The sequence below is a fragment of the Balaenoptera musculus genome, chromosome 14 (genome assembly GCF_009873245.2).
Source record: "Balaenoptera musculus isolate JJ_BM4_2016_0621 chromosome 14, mBalMus1.pri.v3, whole genome shotgun sequence".
NCBI lineage: Eukaryota > Metazoa > Chordata > Mammalia > Artiodactyla > Balaenopteridae > Balaenoptera > Balaenoptera musculus.
In genome coordinates this window covers 810,048-835,845 of record NC_045798.1, presented here as the reverse complement: position 1 = coordinate 835,845, position 25,798 = coordinate 810,048, and the positions used below count along the sequence as shown (strand labels likewise).

The 25,798-nt window shown below is 57.4% G+C and overlaps 1 protein-coding gene across 1 annotated transcript in view; it reads right to left on the bottom strand.

Annotated features, from left to right (window-relative positions):
• Positions 1–25,798, bottom strand: part of GALNT9 (polypeptide N-acetylgalactosaminyltransferase 9) — a 94,490-nt gene that overhangs the window by 42,163 nt on the left and 26,529 nt on the right. Inside the window, exons 3-5 of the mRNA XM_036823794.1 lie at positions 10,100–10,266; positions 7,691–7,865; positions 3,140–3,337 (exon numbers count right to left, since the gene is read on the bottom strand). Of these exons, the coding sequence (XP_036679689.1) occupies positions 3,140–3,337; positions 7,691–7,865; positions 10,100–10,266 (540 nt within the window). The remainder of the gene's footprint in view (positions 1–3,139; positions 3,338–7,690; positions 7,866–10,099; positions 10,267–25,798) is intronic.

Genomic DNA, 25,798 nt, shown 5'->3' with positions numbered 1-25,798 from the left:
TTGGCGGACCCCTTCTCCCGTCTGCTTCCAGGAAAGATGGGGGCAGGGGTTTGCGGCCCAAGTTCAGCCATTGCCACCTCTGTTCCGGGGACTGACTGAGGTGGAGGGACACCTGTCCGCAGTGTCGTGAAGCTGTCTGGCTTTCCTGCTGGTTCCTCCCCAGAGCCGCTTCAGCTCACATTAGCTGGCGCCCTTCTCTGTGGCTGGAACCCTCCTGGTCCCGGCTCAGAGCTGCTAATTTAACTGGCATGGTAAGCAGCTTGGGCATTGGAATTATTACTTTTTTGTGTGTTTTGAAATTCATTTTAAAAATCAACTCAGCAAAGGTAAATTTATACGCAACAGGACACAGCCCTTGAAAGCGTGTGGTCCAAGTGGTCTGACGGAGGGAACGCCGGGTAACTCCGTCGCAGTCCAGACGGAGAACGCGCCCATCCCAGCTCCCCGGCCCTCCACCAGGGGACTGCGTTCTCTGGGCTTCTCTGGGCATCAGGTCACACACTACGTGCTCCTTTGTATCTGGCTCTTTTGCCTCTGTTTCGCCATTTTGAGTTTCACCCGCACTGTTATGGGCATAACCGTTTATTCCCTTTTAGCTCTGAGAAGTCTCCCGTTACATAGATAGGTTATGCTTCGTTTATCTACTCGCCTATTGGTGGACACTTGGGTCCAATTCGGGACTATTGTGAATAAAGCTGCCACCACAAACATTCGTGTCTGTCTTTTGTAGACGTGTGTTTTCATTTCTTTTGGGAAAATACCTGGGGCAGAGCGGCTGGTCATACAGGAAGTGTTTTTACCTCTATGAGAAACGCCAGTTTTACGAAGTGGTCTTGCCGATGCCTTCTCCCACCGGCCGCGCTGAGAGTTCCAGCGACTCCGTGTCACCAGCCCCCGCTGCCACTGGTGTGTCTGTCCATTCCAGCAGGCGTGCAGGGCGCCTCACTGGGACACTGTGTGACTCCGCGGTGGGCGTTTTTCTGTGAGTGTGCTAGCATTTTGTCTACCTTCTTGTGCGCAGTGTCTGTGCAAGGCCTTCGCCCATTTTTTATTTGGGTTTTGGGCATCAGGGTTTTCCAGTGCTCTCCAGGGGATGCCAATAAGGAGCGAAGTTTGGGACAACACACAGTCTGGCCAGAGCAGCCTTCCTGCAGCTCGGGGCATCCAGGCTGCTTGAGACTTAATTTCTCGCTGGACGGCTCTTTGCTAATGGAGCGTAGGTGCCCGGAAGCCCCCGTAAGACACTCCTAGGGGAGGAGAGAGCTTTCAAAGGCGCAATGAGGGATGGTCTTGGTCGCTTGCGGGCAGAGTGGCTTGTTTCAGCAGGGACACATCAGTTTGTACAGATGAGGCAGGAGGGGTCCCAGCCCGAGGCCCTAAAATCCAAACCTCTACAGGGGGAGACCTGGCCAAGGCTCCAAGGGGTCAGCAGATCCTGCAGATGCACATTCACTCTGGGAAAAAAAATACCTCCATCCTGCTGGGCCCCCAGGAGAAAGTGGTAGCCCCACTAGATTTTGAAACATAGATTTCCCAAGGGCTCAGCAGACTAGGGAAGTGGAAGGAAAGGCTGCAAACTACAGAAGCTCAGTCGGTGATGGAAACAAACAAAGCAAGCCAGGTGCAAGAAATGACAGTGCAGGTAGGAAGGCAGAGCGTCAGGGAGACAATGGGGAGTGGTGGGGATTTCGGGAACTGGAGACCATCGCCCTGTTTAGACAGGGGACTGCTTCTCAGCCCCAGGGACTGCTGCCTTGTGAGAATGTGCACCTTCCCATTTTTATAAAGATGCTGGGTTGTGGGGTTTTTTAAAAATTTCTTTTATTTATTTATTTATTTTTGGCTGCATTGGGTCTTCATTGCTGCACACGGGCTTTCTTCTCTAGTTGCAGTGAGCGGGGGCTACTCTTCGTTGCAGTGTGAGGGCTTCTCATTGCGGTGGCTTCTCTTGTTGCAGAGCACAGGCTCTAGGCGTACGGGCTTCAGTAGTTGTGGCACGCGGGCTTCAGTAGCTGTGGCTCACGGGCTCTAGAGCGCAGGCTCAGTAGTTGTGGCACATGGGCTTCGTTGCTCTGCAGCATGTGGGATCTTCCCGGACCAGGGCTCGAACCCACTGGCAGGTGGATTCCCAACCACTGTGCCACCAGGGAAGCCCTGGGTTGTGTATTATTTTTTAATATTTTATTTATTTATTTATTTGGCTGTGCCGGGTCTTAGTTGCAGCAGGCGGGCTCCTTAGTTGTGGCATGCAATCTCTTAGTTGCAGCATGCATGTGGGATCTAGTTCCCTGACCAGGGATTGAACTTGGGCCCCCTGCATTGGGAGCGTGGAGTCTTAACCACTACGCCACAAGGGAAGTCCCTGGGTTGTGTATTTTTAACATGTGAAAATCTCTCCGTTTTCATGTTTGGGAACCGATTCAAAATAAAATAAACGCTTTGCAGGCCAATCTCTGGGGTCTGCTGAAACGCCTGGGGTCTCTGTAGCACACACAGCATCTGTGGTCTCCAGGTCTCTGCTCTGCTCCCCGGCTCGTGTATTTGACTCTTGTGGTGCTGTCTCTGCCTCTGTCTGTCTCTCCCTCGTTCCGTCTGGGTCTCTGTCTCCTTTCCCTCCCTCTCTCCATCTCTGCTCATGACACCCTCCCAGTTTTGTCTCTTGGTCTCCCTGCCGCCTACCCTGACTCTGTCTTCCTCTGTTCATCTCTCTTTCTTGTTCCCTCTCGCTCTCCTTGGTGTGTCCCCTGTTCTGCTCTCTCCATGTCTGTGTTCCTTTTCTCAGTCTCTTTTACTGGCTCTTTCTCTTTGGATGTTAGCTCTGTCTGTCTGTCTGTCTGCCTCCCTCCCTCTCCCGCCCTCTCCCCCGCCCCCGCCCGACCTCGTCATCTCTCAGGTCACAAACTGGAGCCGCTCCCAAGTTTCCCCATCACATCACCCTGTCCCTCTGCACATCTGGGCAGACGCTGCATCCCACCACACTTACTTCCCCACGTGGCGCCAGGCCCCGGCTTTCTGCAGAGGAGCACGCCCCGTCCCTCCAGCCCCCCAGCCCCCTGCGGCAGCCCCGCCCCACGCCCCCTCACGCTGTCCCGGCTCCTCCCAGGGCAGGCCCTGCCCCGGGGCCCCGGGCTCGGCTCACCTAATGGGCGCTGCCTCGTCGCCGCGGTCCAGCCAGTCCTGGGGCGGAATGATGTACATGCACCAGAGCCCCCAGTTGTAGCCGTGGGCCGCGCTGGCGTACTGCTGCACCTCAAACGTGTCGTACTTGATGTTGTCAATGGCCGGCAGGACGATGCGCCGCCGGTCCTCCCGGATCCGCGAGAGGGCGGGCTCGGCCCTGCGGGGCGGTGCATGCCCGTGGGGAAGGGCATGGGTGCCGGGACCCCCCGCCCCATTCCCCCAGGTGGGGGGGCCGGAGCCAGGCCTCCTCCAGGGAGGTGGCCACACCCGGTTCTGATGGCGCCTGCGGACGGCGGATCCAAGGGCTTCACCTCTGGAAGCCCCGGGGTCTCCTGGGCTGCAGACCCGCCTGCCGAGGTCTCGCCCTTCCCGGGGCAGCCCGTGGCTAAGGACTGATGGACACCAGGGATACGGGCACACGGATTGGGCCCAATGTCCGACACCTCTACGGGGCCGTCCTGGCTCCAGAGGCCCTGTGGGTCAGCTCAGTCTGTCCCTTCACAGCTCGGCCTCCCCCTCCAGCCCATCCCACTTCCCGGCCCTCCTTCCCCGCATGGGTGGCCACACGTTCATTTACAAGCATGAACTGAGGACCTGTCATGTGCCACACCCTGTTTTAACACAGCAGAGTACATTCACGAACTAGAAAAGAAAAAAAATCCATGCCTCAGGGAACTTAGGATACACTGAAGGGACAGAAAGGCTACCAGGTACTGTTGTGCAGTGCACAACCTACACAACAGTATGTGGTGGCCCTGACTGGGTGGGGGTCAGGGGACAGACAATAATGTGTAAATAAGTGATATAATATATTAGGAGGTGTTAGTTGTTGTGGTGGGAAAAGAGAGTAAGTAAGGGTGGTTTGGAATTGCACTTTTAAATAGGATGCCTGGTGTAAGTTGCCCTGGGAGATGACCACGAGGTGTAGGATGTAGCAGGTGGTGGGAGAGCCCGGCGGGGGGGGGGGGCGTTCCACGCAGAGAGAGCAGCCAGTGCTGAGCCCCTGGGACGTGCTGGTGCACTTGGGGAGCGGGCCAGGGGGCTGGAGTAGAGAGATGCGGGCAGTGTAGGCAATGAAGCCGGAGAGGAGAGGGACCAGAGGACATGGGCTCTCGGTCGCGGATTCTCCTTGCAGGAGTCCAAGAGGCCAGCAGGTGCAGCTTCGCCCCAGAGACGGCCTTGTCTACCGCAAGGATGAGGTGCTGCCCGAGGGCCCGTCACCAAGCTGGAGTTCAACGTGGTCGTGAGCAGCCCACTGACGGGGCAACCAGAGAGACGAATGCTACAGGGGGACAGGGGGCCAAGCTCAGGCAGGGACAGCGGGGGCGGGGGGGGCGCTGGGGCAGTTCTCTGACCCTGCCTGGCGAGATTCGCCACGTGGTCCGCTGTCCTTCCAAGCGAGAGCCTGGTATTTACCTACCTTTCAGCTTCATGAGGAGGATTAATTAATTACTGTTAGCAGAGTGTTTCAGAAATGAAAAGCTCTCTGCAAATGCCACGTCTGCTAATAAGGCAGGATCTCTGTGGAGGCAGTTCTTGGAGGAAAGGGCTATTTGCAGATGGATAGCTGGGTTTTCAGTTGTGAAAATTAAAGTTACACGGGTTTAAAGTTGCACTTTGATGTGGTAGACTTGTGGTTCTCCCAAATGCCCTCCAAATGCTCCAGGGAGTTTAACGTATATTAGAGGGACAGAAAGGCCTCCAGGTACAGCTGTGCAGTGCACAACCCGCACAACAGTATGGAGTGACCCTGCTGGGGAGGGCAGACCATAACATGTCATTAATGATAGAACGTGACAGGTGTCATGGGAAAAGAAGACTCGCTTCAGGAGGGTGGCAGAGGAGAGGGAAATGGGGGCCAGCAGGGGAAGTCAAAGCAGAAAGAAGTCGAATCTCGGTCAGTAACGTACTGGGACAGAACCAGCGCTGAGAACAAGCTCGTGGCCCTGGGGTGACTGAGATGCCACAGCGAGAGTGGAGGGAACGTGGAAGGAGAGGGCTCCACTCACCTGGAGTGGAGAAGGAGGTGTAGGATGTAGCAGGTGGTTACAGGCACCAAAGCCCTGGTCCAGCCAGCAGGAGCAGTTAGGAAAACCAAGAACTTTGAGAGACCGCGAAGGCCAGACCCTCGTGGCCCCCGGCTGGGGATACCGGCCAGGCGCCGTGGGACTTGATCAGCACGTCCACCACGAACACCTCCTTACGGCTTTCGCAGCCCTCCTCGCATTTCCCCCAAGGGAGTATCTCAGTGAACGTCTTAGTTTAGGCTTCACAGAGTTTGAAGGTATAATGTGGGAGATTTGACATAAAAACGGTGAGGCTTAGTTTCTCTTGAAACAGGGCAAGCTGCCCACCCGCCCCGGGGCTGACTTTTCCCTGCAGCTCATCTGGTAGGCGCTGCAGGCTACCCCATGCGGGGCTCATACTCCCCGCCCACTGTGGACCCCCTGCAGACCCTCCCACTGTGGGTTTCACTTAGGGATCTCGAGATGGGATCATCCTGGGTGACCTGGGTGGACGCTAAACCCACTGGCAAGGGTACTTAGAAGAGAGAAGAGGAGAGGCACAGTCACACAGAGAGGAGAAGCCGTGTGAAGACGGAGGTAGAGATTGGAGGGATGTGGCCACAAACCAAGGGACTCCTGGAGCCGCCAGGAGCTGGGAGAGGGTTGAGCGGTGTCTTCCCACAAAGATTTGTCCATCTGGAACCTGGGATGGGACCTTATTTCGAAATAGAGTCTTTGCAGATGTAATTCAGTTAAAAAGCCCAAGATGAGATCAGCCTGGATTGGGCTGGGCCCTGAATGCAAGACGCCTCCTTCTAAGAGAAAGGAGAGGGAGGTTTGAGATGCGGACACAGAGGAGAAGCAGCGTGATGACAGAGGTGGGGATGGAGGGACGTGGCCACAGCCCTGGGCGCCTGGAGCCCCCAGAGCTGGGAAGGCGGGCGGCTCCTCCTCTAGAGCTTCGGGGGGAGTGCAGGCCTGCCCGCACCTTGACTTTGAATTTTGAATTTCTGTTGTTTTGAGCCACCGGCCTTTGGTCATTCATTATGGCAGCCCCAGGACGCTCACGCACTGGGTGACCCTCCCTCCAGCCGCTCATGCAACACAGGTGGTCCCCTGGGGTCCTGGTCTGCAGTCCCCGTTAGGCACTTGCCTGAGGCCCGTGCGCTGCAGCCGGCGCCGCCGGGTGCGGGGTGTGACTCACGTGTAACCCTGGCAACCATCCCACTTTCTAACATCCCCACTCAGCACGGAGGAAACTGAGGTCCCCGCCCCCCGCCGGGGGCTCAACCCCTCGCGTCACGTTGGCGGGCCGAGCGTCACGCCGCAGTCCTGCGCGCCGGGAGCCTTCCCGCGGGATGTCACCCTCTGCCCGCCCCGCCTGCTGCCATTTATTCCTCTCGCGTCCACTGCAGGTCCCGGCGGGAGCGAGGGCTGCCGGGGGCGGGGCGTGGCGCCTCCCAGACGCAGGCACCAGAGAGGAAAATAAGGAAGCGTGCCAAGGGCCCAGTGGGCGCTTTCCAGAAAACTCTGAGGCGCATCCTGCTGTTCTAGCAACACATCCTCAGGCACCTGCTGTGAGAACATCGGCTCACGGCCGCCCTAGGGACCACAGGGTCTGGAGAGAGGCACCAGGGCCAACCCCAGCTCTGACGCCCCGTGTGGATGCCCGCCTCCCCTTTGGATGTGGATGCTTTGCTGGACAGATGACTGCTCGTAAGGCCTCACTGGCCGCCTTCGGGCACAGCCGCGTGAGAGTCCCGGGCGGCGGAGCACAGACCCCTGGGCCCACCCAGAGACCGTAGGTCACACAGAGCTGCATATCCTGCGAGCTCTCGGGGGCTGCAGATGCTGCTGGTCTGGGGTCCACGCTGAGTACTGAGGACCTGCAGGGGCCCTGCCTCCCCGGGGCAAACACAAAGCCAGGACAGGTGCCGCAGCCTTCCTGCGGGGCGGGCCCCGGGGCGCCTCTAGATCATCCCGCGCAGGTGCCCCTGGGTCACCGAGGTATCCCTGCTGCTCCCCGGCCACATCCCCCGCTAGGTTTCTCATTAGAAGCCCACCTCACCCCTGCATGGATGGGTGGGAGAAAATGGGTGGACGCTTTGATCTAGAATTTTCTGTAAGGATGAGAAATTGCTTCCAACTTGTGCCCTAGACTTAGGTCTCCATTAACTGAGACCCTACAGACCACGTGTCCATGCAGCAACTGCCCCCAGCCTTGTGTGTTCCCCTGGCCTGAGGTCACATGAGCAGCCTCACTTGACTGTCACCTGCTGGAATGACTGGCCAATTCAAATTCCTCTGGGGATAAGGTGGGGATACAGATCAATCTTCATGTATATGCATCACAAACAGGGTTCTGGGTTCAGGAGCTGGACGTGGAGTGGCCGTGTGGCTGGACTCAGCTGCCCCCGGCCCTGCCAGGCTCATCCTCTTTGCGGGGGTCCTGCAGGCGCCAGCAGACCCCGCCGACCCCGCCCAGGGCCCAGCCGCGCCCTTACCAGCCCATGCTGAACTCCACGTGGGCGTCAAAGAAGCCCACGACAGGGGCCGTGGCGACCTTCCAGCCCTGAAGCCGAGCCCGGATCAGGCCTTCTCTCCTGCTGTTTCGGACGATTTTCACGAGGCCCGGGTACCTCTTGCTGACGTACTGGTCCAGGTTGAGCTTGAGTTCCACTGCGGGGGACACAGAGATGTTTCGGGCGTGACACCTCGGGAGGGCCTGCGGTCACTGAGACCCACGGTCGTTGTGTGTCCTGGATCCATGTTTCATAAACATTCAGGAGGACCCACCGTTGCTGGGTGTGGGCTCGGGGTGCCGGGGGGACCGCGGAGAGATAAGAGCCCACCTCATGGAGCTGCATTCCAGCGGGAGAGACAATGAACAATCAAGCCTGACCGATTCAGACGGAGGCACGTGTTATAAAGACAGGAGAAAACGGGGCTGAGTTACTCAGCTGTAAAAAGGAAGGCAGTCCATGGACAGACGGATGGATAAACAAAGCGTGGTCCATCCATACAGTGGAACATGATCCAGCCTGAGAAAGGAGGGGATTCTGACACATGTAACTACGTGGATAAACTTGAGGACATTATGCTCAGTGAAATAAGCCAGTAGCCAGTTGACAAATCCTGTGTGATTCCACTTATATGAGGTCCCTAGAGCAGACAAATCCACAGAGACAGAAAGCAGGGTGTTGGGTGCCAGGGGCTGGGGGAGGGTGGTGGGGAGTTAGTGTTTAATGGGGACAGAGTTTCACTTTGGGAAAGTGAAAATGTTCTGGAGATGATGATGGTGAGAGTTGCACAATGATGTGAATGTACTTAATACTCCTGAACTCTACACTTATTCTGTAAATGGTTAATTTTATGTTGTGAGAATTTCAACTCAGTAAAATATTAAAAAACTGATGAGGGCACAGGCGTCTACGTGAGGAAGCTCCCAATGGCCAAAAGTGCAAGCCACAAAATAAGCCACAGTAATAACAGACTTTAGTCGGTAGGGAAAGAAAAAGGGGAAAAGGGAGGGGCATCTGAGTGAGGTGGGAACTTCTCCGGGCTGGCTGGGCAGGTGCAGGGGCGGCCTGTCTGCGGAGCTGACACGTGGGCCGTAACGGGGATGCAGAGCCGGCGGGGCAGAGCGGAGGACAGTTACAGGCGTGGGAAAGGAGCTCCGAGCCCCGTGGGGGATCCTTGGCCGGTCCCGGGGGGTGAGGGCAGGGGTGGGGAGGAGGGATGGGCTCAGGGCTGAGCAGGAGGGCTGCCGAGGACTGGAACCCGATCCTGGCTCCTGGGCCTCGGTCAGTACCCCTGCGCCTCGGCCGAGCGGGCTTCTTGCAGAAGACGCCTACCGCCCATCCCTACCCCCCAATATCACCAGGCTCCAGTGGGCACTCCTGTGAGGGCAGCCCTGGTCCCAGGGGTGCCCCCAGCCGCAGCGGCCAGGGCTTCCTGGAGCAGCCTCCCCGTGCTCTGTCCCGCCCTCTCCAGGGCCCCGCGGGGCGGCGCCAGCCACCCGCTCCCTGCTCTACGCGGGGCTCTCCCCGGCGTAGACGCAGAGCACACGCAGGGCTGGAGCTCCTTCAGGCCCAAGGGCGGCACCTCTGCCGTCCTGGAGGGCTCTGGGAGGCCTCTCCCCGCTCCCCTCCACCCGCCCCCCGACTCCCGCGGTGAGGAGGAGAGGCTGCTGTGATGGGAGAGACTGGGGACGAGGAGGGACCGGCAGGCCCAGCTCAGCGCACCAGGACCTCGGCGTGGGGACCGCAGACGCGGGCAGGCGGGGCACCTCCGGACGCCTGTTAGGGGCCCGGAGCCCCGGTGCCTGCTGGGTGTGGACAGCGTGCTGGGCTGGACTGGGGCTGACACAGGGCCACGCCAAGGGCCCAGGTTCTGCCGTGAGCGCCAGCCCAGCTTCCCCACCAGCAAGGCTCCCACTGGAGCTTTGTCCAGGTGCGGTTAGCATATGGGAGAACTCAGCACTCTGGGGGCCTTTCTGGCTGGAGGAGCGGAATAGCACCCTCCCACAGCTCAGGCCCACCCAGAGCCTCAGAATGAGACCTCAAGTGGAAATAGGATCTTTGTGGATATAACTGGTTCAGGATCTTGAGATGAAAACCTTCTGGATTAGGGTGGGGCCTAAATCCAAGGACAAGTGTTCTTAGAAGAAGAGGAGAGACACAGACACACCGGGAAGAGGCCTTGTGAAGATGGAGTCAGAGGTGGGAGGGATGTGGCCCCAAGCCCGGGACACCAGGGATGCCGGCAGCCGGGAGAAGCTGGGAGGGGCAGGAAGGACCCTCCCCTGGAGCCTCTGGAGGGAGTGTGGCCCTACTCACAGCCCGAATTCAGACTTCTGGCCTCCAGGGCTCTGACATGCTTCCCTCGCGGGGGGCCGGGCTGGTCCCACTCACCATTATCACTGTTGTCGTCTACCAGGATGACCTCCTTGAGGAGCTGGGAGGGCGTGAGGTTGACCACGCTGTGGACGGAGCGCAGGATGACCGAGAGGGCTTCATTGACAAAGATGAACACCACGGAGATCTGGGGCAGGTCGTCCGAGTAGGTCATCTGTCTGCACCTGCGGGAGAGGCGGGGTTGGGGGCAGTGGTCAGTGTCGAGATGTGATGGGGAGGTGGGAGCCTGGTGCCCCCGCAGGATGCCCACTGGGACCAGTTCTAAATCCTGCTACCAACGGAAGAGCAACAGCAATGCCACAGATGGAAAAGGACCGAGCGCAGTGAGGGAAACAGCACGATGACGTTTGTCTCGGAAGCTCTGGACTTCAAGGCTCTGAGCCTGAACCCTGCTGTCTCCTTGCAGGAAGGCAGGGAACTTGCACTTGTAAGGGGTTAAAGTCCCACCGGGATCACACGGAGCATTTTTCCTTGACGCCCTTGGAAGGCGTGGAAGAGAGATAAAAGGAATGGTGGTCATCTCACGGCGTAGTCCAGTGGAGGGTCTGGGAGAGAGCCCCAGCCCAGAGCCCTCGTCAGCTCCTGACGCCCAGCTCTGTCTGAGCGCCGGGTGGTCATGGAGCAGGCGGTATCTACTGGGTGGGTCCTGCACTCGGCGGGCACCGTCCCCTGAAGTGGGGTCTAAGTAGACAGTGCGGGGCTGCCCAGGAGGGCGGAGCACTAGTGCCAGACGAGGCCTGTTGAAGCAGGAGAGATGTCTGCGTGGGACAGCCTAATCGTGGCCTCCACCTAACCTTAGCATCGAGGCTGAAATAGAAGGATGAAGTATCTTCTTCCAAAGGGCTTATCTTGGCTGTAGGGTTGTGGGAGGGAAAAGATGGGGGGCAGGGAAAGCAAAATATTCCATGTTGGGTGTGGGATGAGGCCAGTGGGTGGCTGTTAGTGTAATAATACAGTGGAATACATTCACAAGGGGCAAAGGGAGCTCTCAAAAATAGAGAAATGGGAAGGAACGAAAAATAAAGTAAGACAGAAGGCACCCAATCAAGTACGTTGGCTGCTACAATAAATGTAAATAAACTTACTCTCTCCTTAAAGTGGCAGAGGCTTTTCAATGAAGTTAGATACATACACACTAAAGCACACTTACACATGCACACATTCACTCAGTCACACACAGCTCTGCTGTGCGCGGTTTACAATAAATACAGTTCAAATAGAGTGATTTTTTAAATTAATTAATTAACTTATTTCATAAATTTATTTATTTATTTATTTATGGCTGCATTGGGTCTTCACTGCTGCGTGTGGGCTTTCTCTAGTTGCGGCAAGCGGGGGCTACTCTTCATTGCGGTGTGCGGGCTTCTCATTGCGGTGGCTTCTCTTGTGGCGGAGCACGGGCTCTAGGCACACAGGCTTCAGTAGTTGTGGCTCGTGGGCTCTAGAGTACACGCTCAGTAGTTGTGGCGCATGGGCTTAGTTGCTCTGCGGCATGTGGGATCTTCCCGGACCAGGGCTCGAACCCATGTCCCCTGCATTGGCAAGCGGATTCTTAACCACTGCACCACCAGGGAAGTCCAGGAGTGATTTTTTTTAAAAAAGATTGGAAATATAATCAAGTGAGAAAGGGATGCCAGACAAATACCACCCCCCCCAAACCAGAAATTCAGCACAGATATCACATAGGATGAAGGAGGTAGACTAGTTATAAACCATTATCACAAAGTGACCTGGCAGCTGGGTATAAAAGGAAAAACTACTAGAAAAGTCTACAAGCGTGCATCACCTTCAGACTGGGCAGACTGAAAAAGTAAGACCATGAAGGAATTACGTAACGAATCCTCTAATTCCTTCTCGGAAAATTTTTTTTCTTATGCCCATAGGACATTTACAGAAAGTGGTCATGTATTTGGAGAATAGAAAACCTTAGATTTTTATGAAGCAGGGATTTTACAGGCAGGGCCATGTCTGTGGGCGTGTGACCCGGGCAGTCCCATGGGGCCCACACTGGGAAGGGCTCGCTCCCATCACAGGCTTCTCCTGTGTGCCCATGTGCTTCCTGTTCTCATAAGGTCATTAGCTTAGTGGCCGCCCTGCGCCAGTATGACCTCATCTTAACTAATTACAACCCCATTTCCTAATCAGGTTACATTCTGAGGTCCTGGGGGGTAGATTTGGACATATCTTTTGGGGGACACAACTTAGCCCATAGTCAGTTGGAGAAAGAGTTTTATTTGAAGGTGGGGAGGTTATTGCAGTTATCGGGGGCTGAGGATGGACGTGGGCCAGAGCTGTCTGAGAAAAATAACCAGTACTGGGGATAACCAATCATGATAAACAATAACTATATCAACCAATCATGAGGACAACTGATCATGGTGATAAATAATAGTGATGAAAACTGATACAGACGATAACCAATCATGATAATAACTAATACTAGTTGATAATCAATCATGACGACAACCAATCAGGATGATAGCAACAGCTGAGGGCCCCCAGCACACAGCACGCGCTCTGCCCCCCCGAGCCACCCTAACAGGAACCTAACATCCCCGTTTTGAAGATGAGGCTCCTGGCGGGTAACTCCCCGCTTCCGTAGTGCGCGCTGGCGTCAGAGCCGGACCCGAGCCACCAGCTTCAGGCAGAGGTGGTGTTCCTGCCCACCCTTCCAGGCTGCCCTCCAGCCCCTGCGCAGAGCTGGGGTTTGAGCGCCAGACTGACTTCAAGATGGACGAGAGCCCTGCGTCACTGTCGCATTGATATGGGCTGCAGTGCTGCTGGGGAGATTTCATTACTCAGAAAAATGCTTTCTGACAAGAAAACTTCACTCCATTTTTCTGTAGAGGAAAAAAGCTAGAATGCATAATTTTCATGAACTTGCAAATTGTGTAAAACAGGAAAAACACCACCTTGAGGAAGGAAATACATCTTGAGAGAGACTGTGGCTGCAGCTGCATACGGGAAGGACAAGTTCGCAGGTGCCTTTGGGGGAGGGGCTGCAGTGCCCCGCCCCTCCCCCGCCCCAGAGGCCTGGTCTCTGCCCTCCTGTGCCTTCTCCCCAGCTCACCATCCTCAGGCGTCCTCACGCGGCTTCTTTAGGGTCTCTGTACCCCCCATCACAGGCCCCCCAAGAGCTGCTCCTTCACCGCCGTACCCCAAGACCCCAGAGCTGCGCACGCAGTAGGGCTTATGAGCGTTTGTTGACAAGGGGAAGAAAGAACAAGAGTGAGTGAACGGGCTGCCACACAGGGCCAAGTCCTGACACTCGTGGGTCCCCCCACCCCGTCTCAATGTGAAGCACCTCGCCTCAGCAGGAACCTCCACGCATGTCCAGGGCGCGGAGGAGGCAGGTGGACTTGGGGGGCATGGGCGCCGTCACCCCCTTCCTCTCCCTCCACGACCGGGTCACGAGGCCATGGACCTCTCGGGCTTGGCCACTGGGCCACGAGGGTCTGTCCTAAGGGCTTCCAACCAGTAAGAGCCAACTCCTGCTGCCCGTGGAGAAGGCACCAGCGTCCACAGCCATCTCCCGGGGATACAGCACGCACGAGACACCCTTCCAGGGGCTGGGGGCAGGGCTCGGCAGGACAAGGGTGTGCCTGCCCGCACAGCTTCCACCGGTGGGGCACCGGGGAGAAGCAAGGAAGCAGGATCTGACTTCAGAGTGGATGGGCCTGTGGAGTGACAAAACGGGGCGATGGGGTCAAGAGTGCCGGGATGGGGAGGTGTCTTCAGACCAGGCCGGGGGGAGCCGCGGGGAGGTGCCGGGAGCCCAGACCTGCATCATTCTGCTAGGGCCGCCAAAGCAAACACCCAGACATTTATGGTCCCACATCCTGGAGGCGGGAAGTCCGAGATCGGGGTGTCGCAGGGCTGGCTCCCCCTGAGGTCTCTCTCCTGGGCTTGCAGACGGCCGTCTGCTCCCGTGTCCTCACGTGGTCATCCCTGCGTGTGTGTGTCCTCATCTCCTCTTCTAAGGACACCAGTCCTGTGGGATGAGGACCCATCCTATGGCCTCCTTTTACCTCAGTCACCTCTGTAAAGGCCCGGTCTCCACACACAGTCACATCCTGAGGTCCTGGGCTCAGGACTTCAACCTGTGCATTGGGGTCGGGGGACACAGCTCAGCCCCTAACGAGACCCAGAGGCTCAGGAGGGCCCAGCCAGGCTAGGACCGGGGCCGTCCAGTGCGGCAGGAGTGTGTGGGCACGTCTCCCATGGGGCGATGCACTGCCTCACTTTATTCTGTTCACCTACACGTAACAAATCACTCCCGTCATAAACATGTGCAGCTTACAAATGGTTGTTTAAATTAGAAATCGTGCAATATACATGGCTCATTTTTGTCCAGCACAAATTTGCATAAAAATAATCTGTTTTCCTTATAATATAATCCCCTTCTCAGTTGAAAAAAAAATTGGTTGTGTTAAATATCAAGCAGAGGGAGTTCCCTGGCGGTCCAGTGGTTAGCACTTGGTGCTTTCACTGCTGTGGCCCGGGTTCAATCCCTGGTGGGGGAACTAAGACCCCGCAAGCCGAGTGGCGCAGGCAAAAAAAACAAGAATCAATCGATAAATATTGAGCGGATCGAAGGGGGTGTCCCTCACACACAGGTAGGTATGACGTCAGTGAGGAAGTAAGAAATCCACACCTGAAACCCCGTTGAAGACAAAGGCGATTACCATCCTCCCCTGAGCTTTCCTTTACAGTCTCTGACCCCAGGCACCTGGCCAGTAGCGCACTTGGACTTGACCTTAGGCCGGAGTCCTCCTGTCCCGCCTTTGCACCCGCACAAGCTCCGGTGGCCGCTGTGTGGGACTGTCCCACGATATCCCTGCCTCCCACCTCCGGGCAGGAGGTGCTGTGTTTCCGGGTTTCCTTCTGCCCCTGAATCGGCCTCAGCTTCAGGGCTCAGTGTCTTCCCCACCCTGCAGGGACTGTCCCTGAGCTGAAGCCCGGGGGGCACTCAGTGGGGTGGGGGAAACGAAACTGACCGCCACGCTGCAGCCCTGGAAGAAGTTGGTCTAAGCGGAACCAGAGGGTTTTCCTCTGTAATTGAAAGCCCCGTTCCTGTCCGACAGAAAAAAAACCACATTTATGGTGATTGGAAAGAATCAGAGTTCACCAAGAGGGTGGCTCTGAGAGCTTGTAAACTTGGTGAGCCAGGGTGGGCCCCAGGAGTGGGGCAGAGGCCGGGACAGAGGCACTCGGGTACTGGGGGAGGAGGACCCCATCGCCCCCTCCCAGAGCCTCCGGAGGTGGAGGGAGACCCAGAGCGCTCCCACAAGCCGAGGCTCTTGGTTCACTGTAAAACTGAAGGAAGACGCGTGATACACTTTAAAGATTTCAACTTAACCGAGTAACATTTCTACATTCAAACTTGGAGCTAACAGGTACAGGTCAGGAGAGAACCAGACGACATCTCCCCGAGCCCTCCCTCCTGCTGCCCCCCACCTGCTCCCCTTAGCGATGAACCCGGTCCTTTTCTGGCCCGCCTGCTCTGGCAAAGCCTTGGCCTTGACTGTGGTCTCCCCCGCCTCTCCCTTGACCCCCTTCCTGGATGCGCTCACCGTCCGCTGAGAAAGGGCACGGTCTCTAGGATGTGCGAGCTGGACCCTCTCTGACCTGACCTCTTTGTCTGTTTCCTCTGGCTCACTCAATGGCCCCAAGTGGCCCCAGTGCTTCCAGAAGCACGCCAGGCCCGCTCCTGCCTCAGGGCCTTTGCACGCCCTCTCCTGCTCGGCACACGTCTCCCCCACGCGGCCACGTCACTGACTGCTCTTCTGCTCTTTCTACCCTGGGCTGGGAGCCCCCAGGCAGGGCCTCCTGTTTGTCTGGTCACTGCTTCACGGCATCTAGAACGGCAGACACTCCATGGGCTTCAATCCACAACATCTAAGAAGCTTCCATTCACAGCTCCTGGTGGAATCAAAGGTGGGGCATGAGGTGCACATTTAAAGCTGCAACATGTGTCGGAACTCTGAGTAATTTTGTGTGAGGGAAACGTTAAAAGTCTAAACTTGAGCCTCGAGCTGAATTTGAGGATACATGTGCACGTACACACACCACATGGGCACATGCATGCCCACACTCACACACAGCACACACACCCATGAGCCCTTGACAGGGCTGTGCCCCCGCCCAGCTTGGGGCATCTGCCTTATTTGGGGGTCTCTCCAGTCCTGGCTGAGCCACGTCTACTCCATCCAGACCAGGGTCTCCCAGTCTCAGCCCTGTGGACTCTGGGGGCTGGATAACTCGGATCATCCTCTGTGTGGCGGCCGTCCTGTGTGTGCTTAGCACCATGCCTGGCCCCCACCCAGGCTGAGACAACCCCCAATGCCTCCGGACATCTCCAAATGTGCCCCGGGGCGAAATCGCCCGGTGAGAAGCCCTGGTCCAGGATCTGGGGTCTGGCCCTGGGGGGGCTGGAACTTGGCAACCGTTCCAGCATCATGAGGCTCCCGGCACCCAGCCCAGCGTGCCCGGTGACTAATGTTAGCTGGAGTGCAACCCTCCCTAGGTGCCTTCCTCTCCCTGAAAATCGAACTCCAGCCGGAGTCCTGTCCATCCTGCCTCAGGCTGTGGACGTCTGCTGTGGTCCTGCTCAGTCTCTCCCTTGTCCCCCATAACATGTGTGGTTCACCCCCTACTGTCATACTCTAAGTCACTGGGTGGAATCCCAGCCCCTGGATGAAGGGGTGGGGGGGACGTGACTGGGTGTGAACCAGGCAGCTCAGCAATAGGCTCAGGAACAGACACACAGTCAGAGCCATGGAGAGGTTGGCTGGGGCCTTGGGGAGATAGGATGTAAGGCTGGAGCAGCTGCATCCATCTTGCATCCAGTGGTCAGGATGAAGCCAATGAGGCCAATAGCAGAGCAGAGAGATGGTGAGATGCCAGGTCCAGATGACATCAGATGAACCTCAAATCCAAGTCTACATGAAGCCAGTGCTTCCTCCAGACTTTGTAGTTGCAGGAATAATACATTCTCTCCCTGTTTCTCCCTTTTTCTCTCTTTTTCCAGCTTAAGCCAATTTGAAATGGATCTTCTGTCAGTCCTGATCCTGCACAGGTCCTGACATGTGCATGATGAAGGGACACACTTGCGAATGCCCCTCAGGAGGGGTCTGCCCAGTCAGCCGCACCCCAGAGTCCCAGACCAAGCCGAGAGGGGAAGACAGGGGACCAGTGGGTCCAGTGCTCACAGAGGTTAGTCTGGCCACTGCCTTGGCCATTGCACACCCTGTCTCAGGACATCCCCGTCCAGGCGAGCTGGGGGCTTTCTCACATTGTTGGTAGAGATGACACCAGCTGCTTCATCCTAACCCTGTCCTTGTCTAGGACACAGACAGTCCCAGCTTGGGACCTCGGCTGCCTCGAGAGGAGGAGAGAGCCAACTGCCAACCTCCTCAGCTAACTTCTCGGCAAACCCCATTCTTTGAGACTTGGGTGTCCCTGCCATCCTGAAAGGCAAAGACTGAGCAAACTAAACACTGGAGGGGCTCTGAGAAGGAGCAGGAAAACATCCTTGCCTTCCATGGTGCAAGGTGAGACACACAGACAACCCAGGACACATGAGGGGATGTCTGCAGGGGGCTCTGGGAAAGATTTCTCTGTTCTTAAAGAGGGACAAGGTGTAGGAACATATTTATTCTAGCCCTTTGGAAATTTGACCTGTGAAGACGTGATGCTGAGAGCTATGGCAACCATATTGTGACCATGAGGAGATAAGCCCAATGCACTGAGCGTGGCAGAGCAGAGAGTTGGGAAGAGCCCAGGTCCCTGATGATGTCATTGAACCACCAATGAACAACTCTACCCCCCAACCCCGAGCTGTGGACCTCTCACTATCTGAGATCAGGAATCCCAGTATTGTTGCAGCCACTTCAGACTTGCTAGGTTTTTCATCTGAAAGCATTCTCAGTGACACAGAACATCCATTCTTTTTAGAGGAATCCCACTCCTCCCTCGGAATGTCATCTAGCCCTTGTACCCTCAGACGTCACTGCACGACAGTCCGAGATGGGTGCTGTGGCAGATCACGCTTTCCAAAGATGCTGCAACAACAGCCCCCAAGTCCCCTGGGACTTTGCCACCCTCCCTTTGAACGACAGTGAACTCTGCCGCCTCTCACCAACAGGATACAGGGAAGGGACGCTACGTGCCTTCTGAGCTGAGTCACGAAGAGCAACAAGGCTTCGTGTGCTGGGACTTTGTTCCGGGGCCATGTGGCACCAGAGAGGCAACCGGACTCTGCCCAGGCCGCCACGCTGTGAGGAAGCCCAGGCCACACAAAGGGTCCCCGTGTGGGTGCTCGGGTGGACCGTCCATCTGCTGCCAGGCGTGTGCACGATGGCCCCCCCAGATGATTCCAGCCCCCGCCGTTGAGCACCCCCCATCACACCTTCCCAGCTGAGGTCTCAGGAAGTACTGCTCAGAGAGGCTATTCCCCCTGCACCCCGTCTGACCTCCTGCCTCTCAGTCCATTAAAACGTGGTTTAACGCAGCTGACTAAGCAGCAATCGTAACCAGGACAGGTACGTTCCCCAAAGTCCGGCGGCTCTGTCCTTTTCTTGGACACACGCTGTCCTGCACGGTGCTGGGTACACGCTGGACGCTTCCCACAGGCTGGCGGGCTTCACGCCCACCCCATCAGGTCAAGGCCGGAGGAGGGGCTGGGCTGCGGGCCCCAGAGAGGCTCTGGCTCGGCTCCGCATGTCCCATCTGGAGCCAGAGAAGCAGGACATCCTCAAGCACCAAGCCGTTTCGCAGAGGATTTATAAACCCACAGAGCAGCAGGCGTGGTTACGAGCTCTCGAAGCCACTTCCGAGGTCGTGACTGGAATGTGTCGCATGCCGCGTCCCAGCTGGCCTCCGGGAAACGGGGCCATGGCAGCGACACTGATGGAAATTTATGGGGACGCCCTTTGTGCCGCTGGAGAAATAAACGCAGGATGGAGAGGGGATGAAGTGGCAGTGGCCTCCCGGGGGGCAGCAAGCTTTGCCTGTGACAACAGGACACACATCCATCTCCTGCCAGAGGAGAGGGGTCTGGGCTGAGCACAGACCCGGGAAGCTGCACCATCGGAAACCGAGAGGGACGCTTCTGGGAACCGCTGTCAGGAGGGTTCTTGGAAGCGCGTCACCGGGGAGTGGGGATGCCTTCCTGGCGGCAGCATCTGCCTGCTGGGTTGACATGCTGCTGCCCTCTTGGGAACATCGGTGCGAGCCTGGAATCCCAGACCAGTGCATCCCACACCAACGCCTGGCCTTCCTGCCAGCCCAAGGCAGGATGCTGACGGGCACAGAGACAGAGCAGCCCCACGGAAAGCCGGCACAAGAGAGGCTGCTTGGGAAGGTGGGGAGGAGGACACCTGAGCAACGAGAAACGCCAGAGCCTCCTGCTTTGGGATCTTGTCTTTCGCAGCCTGAGTCCACCCATCCGTCCCGGCAGCTGGCTGCAAGACCTCCCAGAAACAATACGTACGTGCACGCACCCAGACGTGCGTATACTACACACGTGCACAAGCACACGTGCACACAAGTAAAACACTATGCAAATACACATGCATACAACTGCACACACACGACATAGATGTACACACGCGTGTTACACACGCCCACGATGCATTCACACGTGTGCACTCACAGGGCACCTTACACACAGCCACGCTCCGTGGAGACATTAAGGGCTCATAATTATTGGAGGAGCCTGTGCGCGGAGCTAAGGGTGAGTACAGATCTCGGACTCACTCTTCCACACCCAGGCCCTCGCTCACAGCTGCGGGCGACCCACACGCGCCTTTGGAGAGACCCTTGGGCTGAGATGCGTGAGAATCACCGCACCACGCGTTCAAGGAGACATGAGCACACATGCCACCCTCAGAGCTCAGAGCAAAAGCCGGTCAGAAACAGAACACTGGACCGTGCACAGAAAGACCCCTCACACAACCCCCTCACAGGAGCCCGGTGGGACAGTAACACGTGGGGTCGTGCGCTCATGGGCACGGTCGCCGTCTGGCTGCCTGGAGGCCTGCCCGCGCCCAGGAGAGCGAGTGGACTGCAAGGGTGGCCAGACCACCCACCCCTGGGTGCAGGGCTGCGGAGGACCCCTGGGCCCACCTGGAGTGTCTCTGCCTGGGCAGTGAGGTCCATCGGGGCCCAAGTGTGCGACCTTCAGGGCCTGTGACCTCCAGGCCCTCCAGGCACTCGCTAGGGCAGTCCCTGGGGTCGCTGGGCCAGAGGCCGACGACCCGTCACATGCCAGGGTCCAGCTCAGTGCAGCTGTCTTCTGTTGCCCCAGCAGCCCCAGCAGGGCCCTGGGGATCATCAGTGAGCCCTTAGGGTGCACAGTGGAAGGGAAGGGAGAGGCGGGACCCCGGCATTTGTTTGTCCGGCCCCCGACGGGATCTGGGGCAGCCCCACATTGAGTGGACCCTCAACGGGGCCCGTGAGTGGAATCCCCCATCCCAGTAGATCCCCCGCTGAGACGGAGCCACGGGGCAGGTGGCCTCCGATTTTCCTGTCTGACTTTGTTAGCCTCCAACCCTGCTCCAGGGGGACCAGCTGGCTGTAAAGAAGAGCCCGGCCCGCAGGAGGGTGAGCGGGTGGGGTCTGTTCCCCTCGGCGAGCATCCCACGCTGAGGGGCAGGCTCGGCTGAGGGGCCCCCGCCCTCCCCAAGCATCTCCTTCCCTGAGCTCCTGGGGCTGGTGGGAAGGGAAGGGCGTCTACCGGCTGCAGCAGGAGGAAAGGAACCAGCACGTTTCCCGGACAGCACCGTGCTTTCCGTCCCATCCTCTGGGACCCTTGCCTCCACTTGCAGACCCTCAATGCTGGTGGCATCGGAGCCCCCACGTGGAGCCGGATTGGCACGTGGCACGCGGCGCCTGCTTCCAGTGCCTCGCGATCACCATCCGCTAAATCCGCACTCATTACGCTTGACCGCCAAGCCATGCGCAGCAGAGACGATTTATACGCGCTAAGACTTCTCCAACGCCTAAGGCGGGGGGCAGCACCGCGCGGGAATGCAGGACGGGACCTCGGACAAGGCCGTTCACTTTTATGATGCTGTTTAATTTGGGTTTGCCAGTCTTCCTTCCGCCATCCCGTGGGCCAGTCTTAATAATCAAGATCTTTGTTATGTGCTTTGTGGCATAATTAAAGCCACCGCTTAGTCAGAAAAGCTATCTACCTCCAGACAAAGGGAAATCTATAATGTATCTAATGGAGAGAGGTAGAGAGAACTTTGGTTTGAGAGTGGCTGGAATTGCCAGTTGAGGTGGGAACACATGTCCACACGCGTGTGCCTGCACACACACACACACGCTCCTACACCCGCATGTGTTTCTGATGACTACACCTGCCAGATTGGGGGGATGGGCTCCGGGGGCTAAAGGCTGTTCAGGAAACCAAACTCTGAAGGCTTCAAACGGGCATAGACGGCGCTTGCATGTATGTATTTACTCATTTAATCCTCCACGAATATTTCCTGAGGGCCTCCTAAGCACCAGGCACGGCCACCGATGTGTGACAACGCGGAGCTGCTGCTATTCGCGGAGCGGAAGCCTCGCCCAGCGCCCGGGGCCTCGCGAGCCCGCATGTCGCCTGCGGCGGCGCCAGCCTCAGGCCTCCTCCCGCGGGCGCCGGGCACCCTCCGCGCGGGATCGCCGGCATCTCATTTCCTGCCGCGGCCCCTTGGAAGGCCTCAGCTGGCAGCGCCGGGTCAGGGACTGTGGGGCGGGCTGTCGGGTGGGGCTGAGGCGGCCCGCGGGAGCTGGGGCAGCCGCACTGGCTGGGGGGTCTCCGAGCGCCGGCTCTCAGGGCCCGGCCGCGTGGACGCCCTGCAGGAGCACGCAGGGCCTTCCTCACAGCGTGGCGGCCCCTGGTCCAGGGCCCCTGCCGGGCTGGCGGGGAGCCCTAAAGCTCCACAGCTCACCTCCGCCCTCCTCGATGGGATGACCAGCCTCAAAAGCCCACCTGATTGCAAGGGGACGGACACTGTCTCCACCTCTCGAGGGGGACGGGGCAAGGTTCCAGACGAGGGGTCTGCATCCACCTTTGGAAAATACGATCTGTCACACCGGGTGACGTGAGGAAGGTAAGACTCGGGGGGAAAACACGCCACACAACAGGGTTCAGCCAAATCCAGGCTGCCTCCTGGATTTGCAAATAAAGTTTTCTGGGGCCAGAGCCATGCCCGTTCATGTAGCTATTGGCTGGGCTGGGGCTGCTCTCACACGGCCCCAAAGCCTGAAACGTGTGCTCTCTGGCTCATGAGGTGATGAGAAACACGCACTGGTCCCTGCGCCCGCTTCTCAGACACAGAGCCGCACCCTCGGAACCCCCAGGGCGATGGGCGTGGTCGAAGTGCTGTGGGAGTCCCTGGGTGACGGAGGGAGTTTTGTTCTAATGAGGCAACTCTGGGTGGGCTCCTGGTTGGGGACTGGTCACCAGAAGGACCAAACCACTATTAGAAGTTGGCGCTTTCAGCCCCTCCTCCCCACCCTCTGGGTCATGCCGACGTGATGAAGCCCCGGTAAAAGCCTCTAAAGCACGGGATTTGGAGAGTTTCTGGGGTCCCAAACACACCCAGTGCCAGGAGGGTGGGGTACCCCAGCTCCTCGGGGACAGACGCTCCTGTGCTCAGGGCCCTCCCAGGCCTCCCGCCGTGCAGCTCGTTGTCTGGCTCTTACCCCGTGTCCTTCATCACGTCTTCATTCTGTAACAGGCCAGGAAACACAAGTGTTTCCCTAAGTTCGTGAGCAGTCCTAGCAAGTGTCTGAGGCCGAGCAGGGGTCAGAAGTGCCGGGGCAGCCTGGATCTGAGGTTGGCATCTGAGCCCTGCACATGCGGGGTCTGATGCCGACTCCAGGCAGATAGTGTCAGAACTGAATCGAAGTGTAGGACACCCAGCTGGTGTCAGAGAATTGGTTGGTGTGGGAAAGCCCCACACATCTGATGTCACAAGTGTTGTGAGTGTGGCAGTCTTGTGAGAGTAAAGAAAAACAGTGAGGTTTTTACACATGGCCTTTTTCAGGAAAAGTTTTCTGACACCGCCCACTGCAGAACATCAGGCGCAAGGATATTGTATTTTACTGAGCAGCTTTTTCACCTACTGCTGCACTGCCTGGGTGCCTCAACATCCCTCGTGGGGTTCCTAGATTCTGCCCACATCCCACTTGAGGATGTCACCAATTTCCTTCCAGGATCCTGACTGACCCAAGGGCAGACTTGAAGGCAGGCAGAGCTGGTGGCTAACAGCAGCATCCCCTAGATCAAGCCGTGCCTGAAAGCCTACCCTTCAGGGCCTGAGCCAATAAATTCCCTTTTTTTGCTTAAGCCGTTTCAAACTGGGTTTTAAGTCTTACCAACCCAGTCCCCAGAATGGTAGGCAATAAGGGGAATTCCTGTTGGAGGACTAAGGTTCGGGGAAGATCTCATTTCCAAATATAGAAGATGGGATGCCTGATCATGCTCATGAGAAGACCCCAGTTCCTCGTCAGAAAGGCCCCTGGGGGACTGGAGCCCGTGTTTTAAGCGAGGCTCTCATGAGGGCTGTCACTGCTTTGAATAATCCCCGTGATGTAGTCCCCTGAGCGCAGAGGGAAGCTGTGGGTTGAGTGACAGCGGCAACAAGCTCCAGAGGGGCCCCGGGCAGAGCCTACGGGACAGGAGGGGCGTGGGGGGAGGGGCGTGGGAAAAGGCCCCTTTCCACTTCTGATTCATCAGCCACATCGCCCATGGGGGTAGGAGGGGGGGTCTGCACATGTGCCTGGTGCCAAAGCCTCCTCGTTTCTTTTTTGGGAAGAAATGGGATATAAACAACCAGGTAAGTAACTAAATAAAATCCACATTCTCTAATTCAGGGAGGCAGAGAGCTCTGCCCCTTCAAATCAGAGTTTCTGTAAAGCAGGTTTCTATCAATTAAGGCAGATTGTAAAGGTCAGCTCTTTCCAAGTTCGCCCAGATGTCTTCTTTTGTGACGTGAGAGTGACAACTGGGGTTGATCACTCTGTCAGTTTTTATTTCGGCAGGCTGAGGTTTCTTACGGAGGATCTGAATCCTCAAAGCGAAAGCCAGAATCGCTCCTGCTGCAAATCCCAGGCCCAACAAGACATGGGAGGAGAGGGCTCCCGAGGACAGGCGAGTGTGCGGTGACACACCACACGCATCGGGTGGAGCCCTTTCGACTTAAAAAGCAGAAAATCCAGTGCAAATTCGCTTAAGCAAAAAATGTAAAATATGTATGTGTATGTGTGTATACTAATTTACTGCGGAGTCTAGAGGACTTATTTTTTAAATTTATTTGTAATTTGTTGCAAGTGGCTTCAGGGACAGCTGGATCCAGGTGCTCATAGCACTGGAACCCAGTTCCTCCCCACCTCCCAGCTCTGCCATGCCCTGCAACTGGATTTTTTCCTTCGGTTTCACAACTGCGCCCTGGGAGCTCAAGCTCTCCCCTCATGATGATAAGATAGTGCAGATCCCCAGGCTCCTAAACTTGCAGTTTTACTTTTGGGGAAAATCCTGATTTCCCCCCACCCATGGCCTCAGGTAATTCCAAGGCTCACGCTGGACTGGCCTAGACCATGTGATCTCCTTGAGCCAATCACTGTGGCTGGTGGACCGTGAGCTCTGATTGGCTTAGCCCTGGTCATGTGACCCACCCTGCAGCAGGGGTGGGAAGTTTCCATGGGTCCCCACATGGAAACAGGGAGCTACTGCCCCAAAGAAAGAGAACTGGATTTTGAGGAGGCGAATGACAAGCGTCTGCTTGTCGCAGACGCACATCTGTTCTGTAAGCGCCGCTGCTCTGATGCTGGGAGATGCGGCAGGACCGTTGGGAGACCCCTGCCCTTGGTCCAGGGCTGGGGGTGGTGGGCTGGACAGCGAGAGGTCTGCTGGCCTTGACCCCTGTGGGCTGGGACTGCTCTGAAAGCAGGCCCTGGGGGGATTCAGGGGGTCACAGAGAGGCTTCAGCTTCGTCATAATTTGGTCATGACTGGACTCAAGCCCAATGCCCACTGGGCAAGGGGTCCAGCCATGCAGAGGCAGCCTGGAGGGGTTCTAGAGGGTTCCACAGAACCACCAAAAGAACACGATCTCTGGGAAACAGGGCAAGAAGGGGCTTTCTTCAGTTATGACAACAAGTGCTATGAGGTGAAGGAGGAGACGCAGCAGGAGAACGCCCCCGCACTGCCTCCGACCCAAGTCCAGGGGCTGCACCCCCGGAGTCACAGGGACGGGGTGTTGTGACCCGATGTGCCGCGTGGCTCAGGAAGGTGGAGCACAGCGCCACTTCCGTGCCAAGTCGGCTGAGGTGTCCCCACTAGTACCACGTGCACAGGACGGGCTCAAGGCTGCGGGTCTGGCTTGTCCACACCCTGCACCTCCTGGGAGGTGACCTCTGAGCCCTTGGCACATCCTGCCTGAGGAGAGCGTCACCTTCACCTGGAGGCCTGGGGCCGTGCCAGGTAGTCTTTGCTACAGTGGGATTCATGTGGGGTCTCGGCTTGACCTCTGCAGGGGCTGGAGACTGAGGTCAGCCAGTAAAAACCCAGACACCAAGGCTCAAGGGAGCCCCCGGCGGGCAATATGTCATAGCGTGCTCACACCTCGCTGCTGGGGCAATCAGGCACCGTCCCTGTGAGCCCCACCGTGAGGGCCAGCTGGAAACTCCGGCCTGGTGT